General features: G+C 42.0%; 1 protein-coding gene across 2 annotated transcripts; it reads left to right on the forward strand.

The window, feature by feature from the left end:
• Positions 1–1387: 1387 nt before the first annotated feature.
• On the forward strand, positions 1388–7766 carry CBLL1 (Cbl proto-oncogene like 1). Of its 2 annotated transcripts, none has more exons than XM_058863269.1 (6): positions 1388–1432; positions 3990–4157; positions 4505–4605; positions 4854–4937; positions 5740–5813; positions 6319–7766. In XM_058863269.1, exons 1-6 carry the CDS (start codon positions 1420–1422, stop codon positions 7358–7360), a joined length of 1482 nt encoding a protein of 493 aa, XP_058719252.1. In that variant the 5' UTR covers positions 1388–1419; the 3' UTR covers positions 7361–7766. The 2 variants fall into 2 exon arrangements, with proteins under 2 accessions (XP_058719252.1, XP_058719253.1); XM_058863270.1 differs by having other exon boundaries at positions 4508–4605.
• The last annotated feature ends 5507 nt before the right edge of the window (positions 7767–13273 follow it).

Consider the following 13273-nt stretch of genomic DNA (forward strand, 5'->3'; position numbering starts at 1 on the left):
AATGTATTTTGCAATTAAGCTAAAATTCTCTACAGTTTTGTACTAATTAAAGTATCTTTAAGTAGTGTAACTAGATGTGCTTATCTTTCTCCAGTAGGATGAAGTGGTATTTTTGTATGCATTTTGAGTATTACTGTTCTGTCTTTGCATGTCAGATATTAAATTTGGAGATGCATTTTAAGTTTTTTTACTTTTAAAAATCTGCATTTGAAAAGTAATTGTACCCATTAACTAGAAAATAAAGTTGTGCATACTGAAAACGTGCTCCTTGCATCTTTGTATTTGGGGTTTCTTATTTAGTTTGGGGGTTTTTAAGTCTTCTCTGTGTGAATTCCTATTATGGGGACATAAAGCACATTTTGAAGGGATCAGTTTCACCATTCCTTTGGGTCTGTTTTGAGGATCAACAAAGACAAACGGGAAAACCTGTTCCCTCTGCCTTGTGTGGGTAAGACAAGAAATGTTAGACTTTAATGGCAGCTTTTAAATGTTAAGGGTATAATGAGAGACATTGTCTGTAGGGGCACAAGATTCCAATCCGGGAGGCTTTTAGTGAGACAATCACCAATCTGGAGTGCATGGAGTAGAGTTACCCGTGCTTTAGGGTTGTGGAAAGACTGCTCGAGGCCATTTTCTGCTTATAACCTATGACTTCGCTGTATTTTTCTTTCCTTTCTTCAATGCCATAGGAACACTCAGCATCGCACTGAATTACACAGGAATTACAAAATGCTAAAAGTAACATTAAATTCTCTCCCGAGCTAGTGAATTCTATTCTATTCTTCTATTGCTGTGAAGCTTCCGAGTGCTCTGGAGATCCACTGTTCCATCGCTTCAACAGCGTGTCAGCAATCTGTCATTTCCATGCTAAAACCCAAGGCTGACCGCAGCCGGGAGCGCGATGCGGCGCCACATCTCCCCAGCGTGCCCGAAGGCTGCACAGGCGGCGGCCGGACGGGGCCTCCGCGGCTCCTACACCGAGAGACCCTGCTCATGTTTTCACTCCACCTTTCCCCCCAAAACCACGGGGAGACGCCTCCAAATCCCAACTAGTCATGGCTCTGCCCCGCGCACAGCGGCCCCGGAGGACACCGCCGCATTCACCTCCAGCGGCGGTGCCAGGCGGCCCCGTTCCCCCGTTCCTCTCCCGCGGCGGTGCCAGGCGGCCCCGTTCCCCCGTTCCCCCGTTCCCCCGTTCCTCTCCCGCGGCGGTGCGAGGCGGCCCCGTTCCCCCGTTCCTCTCCCGCGGCGGTGCGAGGCGGCCCCGTTCCCCCGTTCCTCTCCCGCGGCGGTGCCAGGCGGCCCCGGGCCGGAGCGCTCGGCCTGGGCGCAGCGAGCGCGGCTCCAGACCCTGAGCCCCGCCCACTCCCCCCGCTTCCGGCCGCGCCCTTCCGCTCCCACAGCGCCCCGCGCCGCATCATGGACCACAATGGTGAGCAGGGGGAGGCCGGGGTCCCGTCCGTGCCCGGCTCGCCGGGCCCGCGCTCGCCGCCGGACGGGGAGCGGCCAAATGGGGCCAGCGGGCGCGGGGCGGTGCAGGGGCGGCGGCGGCGGGCCCGGCCCGGCCCCCGGGAGCGGCGGCGGGGCTCGGGTGCGCCGCGGGGCCTGCTCCCTGCCCGGGCAGGCGCGGCGGCCCCGGTTCTACCTTCGGCTCGGCGCCGCCCGGCGCTGCCCCCGCCCCCGGGGCGCTCGGCCGGGCTGAGGGGCCGCTGCCGGCGGGACGCCCCGTCCCGTGTCCCGGGCGGAGCGGAGCGGCGGCCGATAACTGCGCCGGCCGGGCCGGGGTGCCCGGGCCCGGCAGCACCGGACGCAGCCTGTGGCGTCCCGGAGGTGGGGGAGAGACGCTCGTTTGCCCGCGGCGTTTCCCGGCATCAGTGCCCATACTGTGTTTCCTGATTTCATGGCTGTGGCCCGAGAGGAGACTTCCTCGTGTGCTTAAATTCTTGGTTTAAATGTTCGCCGGTGAGCGCGCTGGCGTAGCTGTGTTCCTTTGCTAGTTAATGCGCTGACGTAGTGCAGTGAATAAATGAATGGACGTGGGCTTTTTGCTAGGGAGGTTTTGGAGGTGTTTTCCCTGTCCCTTAAAAAAGATTGCATTATGACTGTATGTGTTTGAAGTATTTGAACTGTGTTTGTGAATTTTAATAAAGCTTAAAATGCAAAAACAAAACTTAAGTTGATGAAGGTGACATTTCAGTAGGTTGCATCACCTCTAATTAGAGCTTCTTTAAGTAGTCTTTAAAGTTTGGTAGGTCTGTCGTAGTTTTTTCTGGCCATAATCCTGCAAGTTATTTTTTATGCAGACAGGAATTTATTATGCTTCTGTGGAGCATGAGTGACTAATACACTTGCTAGTTTGGGTTAGTTGAGCAGGTAATTCGTGTAAATGTTCCTGGATTGAAAGGGTACAAGGAGGAAAAGTGACAGAACCTATTGGCACTTCAATGCCAAGTTTTTGATTTTTAAAATTTGGTTTAGTTATCCCTGTTCACAAATGGACTGAGTTGCTGCAGAGACTGTTTGTGGTTTATGGTGCTGTGGCTTTGTTATTCTTGTAGAAAACAGAATTTGCCAACACATGGAAAACAAGCATCTTCACCTCTGATGTCTTGGTCCAGCGCTCCCTGGGGAAGCCTGGTGAGATAGTTGAGTGCAGGTTCATCTGGACAGCTGAAAGAAATAACAAACTGCCAGAAGTCAAAACAAGTTTTATTGCTTTTGCCTTTTTGCGTATTGCCTTTTAGAATGAAACTGTCAACCATAGTGCTAAGAGGAGTTTGATCTATCTGAGGAAATTGAGGGCCTTTGATTTGGCGGTACAGGACTGTTGGGGCACAGTCTCAGTTTGAAACAGACACATTTCCTAGCTTTAGTGGTAGCTGGTGAAAAACTGAGAGCAATCCCATTTTTTCTTGTTTTTCCTTCCATGTGTTGCATTGTGTGTGGTGGTTATAGGTTTTGAGAGACAGTAGTTGGTGAGGCATTGTGTAGAATTACACCAATGGACCCTCATTTCAGTGTCCATGCTCCTGCACTGCAATCCTTCTGGGCCTCGGCAGTCATTCCAGGGCTGGAGTGCCCTTCCCTGGGGAACTGCAGGGCTGGAACTGCTCCGGGCTCACCCCTTCCAGACTGAGCATGCCCTGCTTTGAAACACCTGTGGCATTTTCAGTTAAAATCCCAGTGAGGTCGGAAGATTTGTGTAGGACATAACTTCATTTTTGTATGAATGAGATGCTGTATGGTGGTTTCGGATAAACTCACTGGAGGCTGAGGGAGTTGCACCTCCTCATTAGTGTTGCTTGTTGCATGACCTGGTCTGTGTTACCTCTTGGAGCCTGTACCTGCTGATGCATGCATCAGGCTATTTCTTGCTTTGATTACTCTGGTACTTAGATTTAAATCTGGTTAAGAAGAATTTTGTATGTAGCCAGGAACAATAATTTTCAGTTTGGGAAGGATACAGCTATGTATTCCTAAATATCAATATTTTTGTGATACTTTATTATAAACTTGGAAGTGATATGTCAAGATATTGAGTTAATATATAAAGTAGTTTCCTTCCCACTTTAATAAACAATATACATAAATTGTAAAAATTATCTTTTCACGAAAGAAATTCTGTGTAGGCAAAGTTGTACAAAGAATTGACTCTACAGTGCTCTTCACACAGTGAGAAGAGCTATAAGGTTAATGTTTCTCTTGTGGAAAAATGTATGACTAGCTAGGTTATTTGAAGAGCTTTATATTTAAACTAGATTTCCTAAAACCATTGCTGTTCTCAGTACAGTTTTGTGATGTGACTTCTGGAATAAATTGTATATGAAGATACCTATTTTCTAGTGATTAAATTTTGATTTGTTGCATGAGTCTTAAGCAAACTTTAAAAATTATTTTTCTTAAAATTTTTCTGTTAATATTTAGCCTCTTTAGAGACTATTAAATAAATGAAAAGTTAGATAAGGTTTTTTTAAAATTTTCTTTCATAGACAATGATTTGCAAGGAACAAATAGTTCAGGATCATTGGGTGGTCTTGATGTCCGTAGAAGAATCCCTATAAAGCTTATTTCAAAACAGACCAATAAAACCAAACCTGCACCTCGAACTCCAAGAAATATGAACAGAATGCCTTCGAAGACACAAGCTGGTGATGAAGGTAAATTCATATAAATTCCCTGTAGTAGGGAAGTGTATTATTCTACAGCATTGTTCAAGACTTTTTACTAAGAGACTTAAGAGTCCAGGGTTCTGTCCAAATGCAAAACAGGTTTCAGATCTCCAAGTACTGCTGCAATGTAGGGCTTCAGCAGTGCCCATTTCCAAAACAGGCTGTCTTACAGTTTTGGCTCCACCTTTCTGTAGAATGGGCTCAGCAGATTGGAAGTGCTGTGGCATTATTTGATTATTTCAGTACAAATGGTCCATGCTCTTAATAGCAGCTGGTGTCAATTACAAAAGTGTTGTGGTTGGCTTGTGTCTTTCTTCTCTTTCTCCTTTCCACAGAAGAATTTGATTATAACAAAGAGGAGCGATATGAATGTAAAGGAGGTGAAATGTTTGGCAATCAAAGGCGATTTCCTGGACCCATTTTTTGGGATTATAAGGTAAAGTCATGAATCTTTGCCTGTGTTTCATACCAAGCTGTAGGTAGTCCTAGTAGATATTTCGTTAATTAAAAGCTTTTCAGTTATTTTTATCTGACTAAAACTATGTCTGCTGCTTTCTCCTGTTTGTGGTGTTCTTGCTTCCTTTTCAACTAATTCAGAAATAATGGGTATGTTGATGATAATTGAAATGAGAAGCTTTAGTGATGTTGGGGTTTGTTTTTTCACCCCTTTCTCTGTCGTACCAGATAAACTTGCTGGGGGAAAAGGATGATACACCAGTCCATTTCTGTGATAAGTGTGGATTGCCCATCAAAATGTATGGACGCATGGTGAGTGAAATTGCCAATGGAAGATGGTTTCCCTTTAGATAAAATAAGGTTTTACTGTGTCTGTATGAGGCTTCTAGAGGTTACTGATTTCAAGAGGCGTCTGAATAAACAGCAGAATAGTACCAGGATGGAACTGGAGGCCTTCGCTGCTCAAGTGTTTTTGTTCTATCTGACTGATTTTGCTCTACTTCTCAGTTCAATAAAGTAAGCCTGAAAATGTTCAACAAAAAACAGAACACCATCACGAAGGAAAAAACCTTCAAGTTCTGGCATTTTCACCTTACACCTCTTAGGTTTGAAAATAAGCTTTTTATTTCAATTGAAGACTTGCAGTGAAGTTAGAAAACCCTGTTAACTTTCATGTACCTTTAAAAATCTCTGAGATTAATTTAGATTTCTAAGTGTGATGTAACAGGCTTCAGCATCTGTCTTAATGACAGTTAATGCTTTTAAAACTTTCCTTCCTTGCCAGCAAGACAAGTATAATCAGATTGCATATGCAGCTTCTGTGAAAGTTCAGTGTTGGTAATAGTGCAAGACTCAAACTTCTGGTGGGTTTTTTTTACCAACACTTAACCCCAAACAACACTACCCCAAAAAACCCCAAACTCAGCCTAAACTGTTCTAGAAGGTTTCTGTAAAAAGATGCTGTAAATTGTTAACCACTGCTATGCTTGTTCACCTCATAGGTAACTTAGTTACTTTAATTATTTTAAACTGTACACTGGAGGGAGGAACAGTATTCTGCAGAATGACAGATATATTTATACATGATGTCGTAACAGCAATTTTTTATTTCTAGATACCTTGCAAGCATGTTTTCTGCTATGACTGTGCTATACTACATGAGAAAAAGGGAGATAAGATGTGTCCAGGGTAAGTTATCTCATGATTTGTTATTAAAGGAAATGTAAGAAAGCAACTTAAATATGTTATTTCAGATACTCTAACATGGCTTTTATATATGTACATTAAGCAGAGGCAGTAGAGTACTCTGAACTTTCTAATTCCTATTCCATATTTTGGGATTGTAAGAGATCGGTGTTTACATTGTTTTTGGGTAGATAACATGTTACTGCTCTAATTTGAGAATGAAATAATAGCGGTTTGATTTACTTAGTGAAATTGACCCGTGTTAATGCACGGAAGAAATTTGTGTGAGAGATGCTACTTAAAAAATTTTACCTCATGAAAGTTCTATGTGCTTTCATAGTTATATTTCAAGTTTTAAAAACTAGGTAAACGTCAAAGTCATTGAACAGTTTCTTTCATTGCTACAGTGGGGCAAAATTGTCAGTTCTAATTTGGCTAATGTTAACAAGGAAGAATGCATGTTGAGCTCTCTGTCATGACAATAAATCAATATTCTCTTTTTATTTAGCTGTAACGAACCTGTGCAGCGAATTGAGCAGTGTGTACGAGGGTCTCTCTTCATGTGTAGCATTGTTCAAGGATGCAAGAGAACTTACCTCTCACAGAGGGACTTACAAGCCCACATCAACCACCGTCACATGAGAGCTGGGAAGCCTGTTACTCGTCCTCCCATCGAACCCGTGCATCCTCCTATTGCCCCACCACCGGCCGAAATTCCCGAGCGTTTCATAATGCCCCCTGAGAAACATCACATGAGCCACATTCCACCAAAGCAGCACATCATGATGCCACCGCCCCCCTTGCAGCATGTGCCACATGAGCACTATAACCAGCCCCACGAAGACATCCGTGCTCCTCCTGCAGAGATGGCCATGGCTCCGCCGCCTCCCCGCCCAGTCAGTCAGGACACTTTCCGCATCTCAACGAGGAAACACAGCAACTTAATAACTGTCCCCATTCAGGATGACTCCAATTCAGGTGCTCGAGAACCGCCTCCACCAGCGCCCGCACCTGCTCACCATCATCCTGAGTACCAGGGTCAGCCAGTGGTGTCACACCCTCATCACATTATGCCTCCCCAGCAGCACTATGCACCGCCCCCGCCGCCACCTCCGCCCATCAGCCACCCGCTGCAGCACCCTCCGCAGGCGGCAGGCACCCCTCACATGGTGTACAGCCAGGCTCCGCCACCTCCAATGACCTCCGCCCCGCCACCCATAACCCCGCCTCCCGGACACATCATTGCCCAGATGCCACCCTACATGAACCATCCTCCTCCGGGACCTCCCCCTCCTCAGCACGGAGGCCCACCTGTAAATGTAAATGCACCCCCTCCCCATCACTATAATCCCAGCTCTTTGCCACAGTTCAGTGAAGATCAAGGAACTCTTAGTCCCCCTTTCACACAGCCTGGGGGAATGAGTCCAGGAATATGGCCAGCTCCCAGAGGGCCGCCTCCACCTCCAAGGATGCAAGGGCCTCCTGCTCAGGCCCCACTTCCTGGACCACATCACCCTGATCAAGCCAGATACAGACCCTATTACCAATGATACAAGCAACTATATGAATAGAGAATGCCATGAAGAAGATAAAACTAAATACAGAAGCCTTTTAATTAATTGTTTTGGGGTTATTTTGTTGTGGTTTTTTAAGAATACTGTCATTTTGACTGTAAGACATTTTGAGGTTTGAATCTTAAATAATTTTTAAGCCTTGGCTGTAGGACTCTTAACTTCAAATACTCTGTAGTGCTAAAATAAGTGGCTTAGTAGACCACAGTTGCATTTTAACAGAACTTCTGTTGCTAGTGTGGCTAAATTGTCCTAAGATGATCACTTGTAATACTATTTCCTGGAGAAGATGAACACGTGTTGTACCATTCTGAATATTGTTTTTGTTAAATCCAGTGTTTTTGTTAACCTGTGTACAATAATTAAATCGAAATATGGTTGTAAATGTGGTGAGTTTTTATATAAAGTTAACATACGCATAGTTCTGGGACACCATTTCAGCACGTACACCTTCCAAACGGCAGTCTAGTGAAATATTAAAGGGACTTTAACATTTCTCCTACTGCCATTTACCGTTACTCATAAGGATTTCAGGCTGTAATGAATTTTTGGCACTAGAAATCACACGTGCAGAATTCTGCATTTACCACGTTTCAGCTTTTCTGGTTTTTTCTTTATGCATCAAAATGAATCTGTCAAAGATACAGCTTTGGGTATGACATGAAACCATGTGTTGTGGGGGTTTTTTTGTTTGGGTTTTTGGAGTTTGTTTTAAAGCTAATTTTGATTCAGGAGGTTCTGTTTACATGTGAGTTACTCAGTGGAGTTCAATTCAAACTACTGTGTTTACCTGTGGCTGTGTTTGTGTGGAAGTGGCTGTAAACTTGCTTGCCATGTCCATGAAAAGCAGCTTCTTTTAAGTAGGGAAGACATGTTTGCCTCTCTCACTTTATATAATGTGTACAGTAGGAAAACTTCCTATTTGGATAATATGAGAAAAGTGGTCTGAAATCCCACGTGTAGATACAAAAAGGTACACATTATTTATCTGTTTTGATTTTGTGACACAGGTTTAATTGAACAGACAGTTGTTAGATGTTTTGCTTTTCTCAAAAACTAGCAATATAAACAGGCTTTTAGGTCTGTTTTTGTCCAAAATTTATGTTTTATAAGAATACTTTTAAAGAGAAATGTAATATAAAATGAAAAGATTCCTTCTTTTATGCAGCCGGTAGCAGAAAGAGATGCGAACAGGACAGTAGTGTCTGTTGGTTGGGGTGCTTATCTTTGCATTTCTGATCAGTATTTGCACTGAGCCATTGTTTTTCCAAATGCCACATTTCTGGCAGTGGTGCTTTTAGATGAAGTCCTTCGGGATATTTCTAAAGTTTGTAGTTTCCTACTGTTCTCAAATAATCTGAGCCATCTTAAAGCCTCAGTGTTACTTTCTTATTTTGTAAACATTCTCTTCCAGAACCATAAGTGTTAAATTTATGAAAAGAGCTGTGACAGTGCAACATTCCAAATTTTGTATTCTTACGTCTAAACTTCATATTTTTAATTGGTAGAGCAAGGGCTCTTTAGATTTATTTTGTTCTTGACTGCCATTGATTTCCTTGTGACCACAGCCAAATCTTTTAGACTGCCTTTCAAGTAAATACATCTTCAGAGACGGGATACAAGTAAATTCTGGGGTATGCAAATGGCCAGTAAGTGTCAACTGCTTGAAAATGTACTTAGCTGTAACATACTTCTTTCTAAGAGAGAGTTATTTGGTGTGGTTGCTCTGAAAACTAAGTAATTTTAAATAAAATACAGTGATGAAGAAAAGAAGCTAATTGTAATAGTGTGCTATGAAGCGGGCTGGTTGAAAATTTACTGTTTCTATACATGTGAAGACAAAAATGGCTCTGCCAGTATTCTTTTCTTTCAGTAACTAACAAACACATGAGGAACTTTTGAGGACCCCTTCTGTCACAGTGAAATTGACTGGGAGGAGGCGTATTTATGTTACAGCACATGATTTCGTCTGGGAGGAAATCTGCATGTCTGATTCTTGTCCTTTGACTCTGCCAAGCCAAGCTCAGGCCCGACACAGCTGTGTCACAGGGACTCGCTGAGGCCTCCAGTGCCGGCTCGCTGTGCTCGGACACGTGCGGCTTCCAAGGGCCAGGCATCCGCTTCACCAGTGCTCTGTGTTTGGGAAAATGGAACATTCTGGAATGAGCTACTACCTGTCAGTCACAGGTGATGAGGAAATGAGGCAACTCTTTCCATGGTGCTGAAGTAAGTCAGGTTGCAAACTTCTGTCACATAGGCGCCCATCTCCTGACCCAGATGTAGGGTTCAAAATATTTCTGGGTCCGAAGCTATTCTTGAAGTTACTGCTAAAGTGCTTTCCTGAAAATTCCGATAAATTGATGAAGGGAAAACAGCAGTTTTTGCTCTATCAAGAAGCACAAAAGATGAATGTATCTCTGTCATTGTCACTGTAGACAGTGTGTGAGAATTTTTTTCTCTGTAATTGAAACAAAGGTGACATACGTCATATGGACAACGATGTATTATTACCCAAAAAACCAGTGGGATCCCTTGAGCTGGTTAGTAACCATGGACCAAAAGTCTGATAGAGAACTTAACTGAAAAGTCATCCTATTTCTTCATCACTGCCTCAAGTCCAAGACAAGGCAGGTCTTGGACTTGAATCAAATTTCTATGTTATCTTGTAAGAGGAAGACTTAAATATATTTTTTTAATTACTAAATCTGGATTAGATTATATATATAAATCTATTACCTGTGTAACTAAGGGCACTGTTGATGTTTTCATATTTTCAGAGTTTAAAAATGCTTCCTCTGGTTGAAGCCCTTGTTAACTGTCTTTTTAATTTGTTTATGGGTTTGGTGTATGTTTTACCATGGCTTTTTCCTTGATTTGTTGGTTGGATTAATATTTTTTTAAAATACGTGGTCATTTACTGAGAGGTTACAAAATACATGTGTTGTATTTAATTGTGTAATTGACAGTGTTAGAAATGGTGACATGTGATTTCTTTGGATCCCTTCTTACTGTAAAGACGAACATTTGAATTTAATTAATTACATTTATTTTGAATAAATATCCTTGTCTCTGGCAGTGATCTCCTTCCTGAAGCATTGCCAAGCAGATCTCAGGTTTTAAAGAGAGCTCTGACATTTGAATTTGTCAGCCATTGCAGGTTCCTGTAACAATGTCGCATAAGCAATGAAAAGGAGTTCTATGATGGTTTGTGTTCACCATGGAAAGAATGAAAGGACACCAGCAGATGGCCTGAAAATATTTGTGTTTTAGATGCTTGTCTCCTTACACTTCATCCTTGATTCCATCTCTGACTTTGCTTAAAAAGTTGTCTGCAGCCATGCATACCTTATAACTGGGGGACCAATAGTGTGAACGATCCTTTCTGTTTGTGGTGGGTTTTTTTAATTCTGTTAACATGATGACTGGTTACCTACATGTGATAAGTTATATTTTTCATGCCTTTTAAAAAGAAAAAACTGTGAATTAATTTTTTTAAAATCTGATCCAAGAGAATTGTAAAACCTTACTGGATGAATTTTCACTTCCTGCTCTCAAAGACTGTCAAAAACTGTTTGTTAAAAACTGAAGTGGAAGTAATTCCACTACTACCTAACTACTTTTGAATTTGCACACATAGCACAGGAGAAAAACCGTCTTCCCCTTAGTGGAAGTCAGGTGTTCTCAAAAACACATTTGTGGATATGCTTTCCCTGTGGATCAAATCTGAACACACCTCTCTCTATTTAAACTTTTCTGCTCTCTAAAACTTGTGTCTGATTTCAAGTTGTTTCTTTCTGTGTGGATTGCTGGGCTGCTGACAAAAGCAGGTACTGGTTTACAGCAGAAGGTCCTGTCAAGCCTGGGAAACTGGAGGAGCACAGTGGATTGGAGCTGCAATGAAACACTGAATGTATGGGAAATAAATCTGAACTTTTCCTCTTTGTATGTATGACAGAGTCCGGCAGAGAAATGTGCAAGGTTTTGATTCACTTTCATCCTGATTACTTTTCCAAAGAAGATATCAGCATTATACAAGTTGTATTTCCCTTTGTATTTATTTTATGGTGTTAAAAACAATTCTTAACAACTCACAAATCATCTTGATACAGTAATAGTCCCTTCACAATTGTGAGCTTTTGCACTGTGTTTAGAAATATTATATTCACACTAATGATTCACACTGACCAGCTTGCAAACTTAACTGGCTGCATTTGTTTGGGCGATGTGAGTAAAAATAATGATGTTTAAATCCCATTTTAGTTTTGACTTTGCCATGAGACACCAACTTTAGAAACTTTCCCTACACTAAATGGGATTCCTCTATTCTCTTGAACATGAGACATTAACTTGTGGGTGTTTTTTTCTTATTTTTTAAAATTTATTTTCAGTGTACTCAGTTCATGAGTGCAAGCGGTTAAAATATTAAAAAATGCAGCATACATCCAGAAATGTGTGCGTGCAATAGTAGCAGGAAGCTGGTAAATTAGCTCAGTCATGAAACTTCAGTGAGTAATTTTGATAATACAACTCAAGTAATTCTTGAGTGCCAGTAGGACTCATTGTAATACAATACTGGAAGTGGGAAGAGAGATAATGTGTGCAGGCAGGCAGGAATGTTTCCATTTTTATGTTGTAATGTTTCACAAAAGGGCTTCAACATAACTGCTTAGAAAAAAAACCCAAATGAGTAACTAAATAGAAGTATGTGTCTGTCGTCAAGAGCTTTCTTCAGTTTTGTTTGTGAGGACCAATGCTTGAACACACCTCCAAGATAATTTATGGTGAATTATTTCCTCCACTAAATAAAATCACATAAGTGCTGGTGATTGTTCCTCAATTTGTTCTTTGTCATTTCTGGGTCAGGTAAACTTTCAGACCTCTTCTTAGGAAGCAGAAGGGAGCAATGCATATAGACTGAGAAAACAAATTCTCCACCCTCAACACAAGGGTGTGGAACAGAGAGCTGTTAGTAGCATTTCAGTAAGGAAGTGCTTAAGGCTACTTCTTCCTTCATAGGAACTCAGTTTGAAATTGAAAAAAAAATAAAGGTTTGCATGTTATAATCCTCTCTTCATTGGCCCTAAGACCTTGAATAAACTATTTTAATTTTTTGTTTCTGTATTTCACACTGCACTGCAAAGTGATAATTAGGCTTGGAGCAGGCTTGAATATCACTGGCTCTGTGGCTTCTCCATTTTCTTTCCCTCTTGCTGGCTGTAAAATTGTTACTTAGGTACAAAGTGTCTGCACTGTGCTGAAAAGAGATAGACTCAGGATATGTCGTGAGGAATTAACATGATACCTGTGAGCTCTCCAAAAAGCAGGAGAATTTGGAATTTGCCTTTTTGCTTAACTCCTGAGTAAAATACTAAGACACAGTCTATAGTACTGCTCTGAGTAGAAACAGTACCCAATGCAGGATGTTTAGAAACCTAAATAGCCAGGTTTCTGAAGGTCCCTGTCTCAAAAATAAAGCAGTAAATCTGCATCACCACAGTATACCACAACAAGATGTTATAATCTTCATGTGGGTAAACTGCCCAGAAAAATGCTAGTATTGGAATTACAGAGAATTGCAGAAATAACCAGTACCTGGAGGAAGTATCTCATGAAGCATCAGAAGTACAATTGCTGCTGGTGTCAACATTGAAAAATAAGGAGTAGGGTGATTTAAGAGCATGGCAAGTAGCTGGTAGGGATGTGTGATATGGGAGCAAAGCTCTCTAGCCAAGGCTGTCCAAGTACCATGTCCATTTAAGAAATGGTGAATAGTTTTGGAAGGGGGATTTACCCTCTGTGGCACTGTGCTGTGTCAGATGAGTCATTAGTATAGAAAAGAATTATTCTGAGATGTGCAATATAGAAAAGATCATTTTTTATTAACCTGAAACC

Source organism: Poecile atricapillus, chromosome W (assembly GCF_030490865.1).
Source record: "Poecile atricapillus isolate bPoeAtr1 chromosome W, bPoeAtr1.hap1, whole genome shotgun sequence".
NCBI classification, from domain to species: domain Eukaryota; kingdom Metazoa; phylum Chordata; class Aves; order Passeriformes; family Paridae; genus Poecile; species Poecile atricapillus.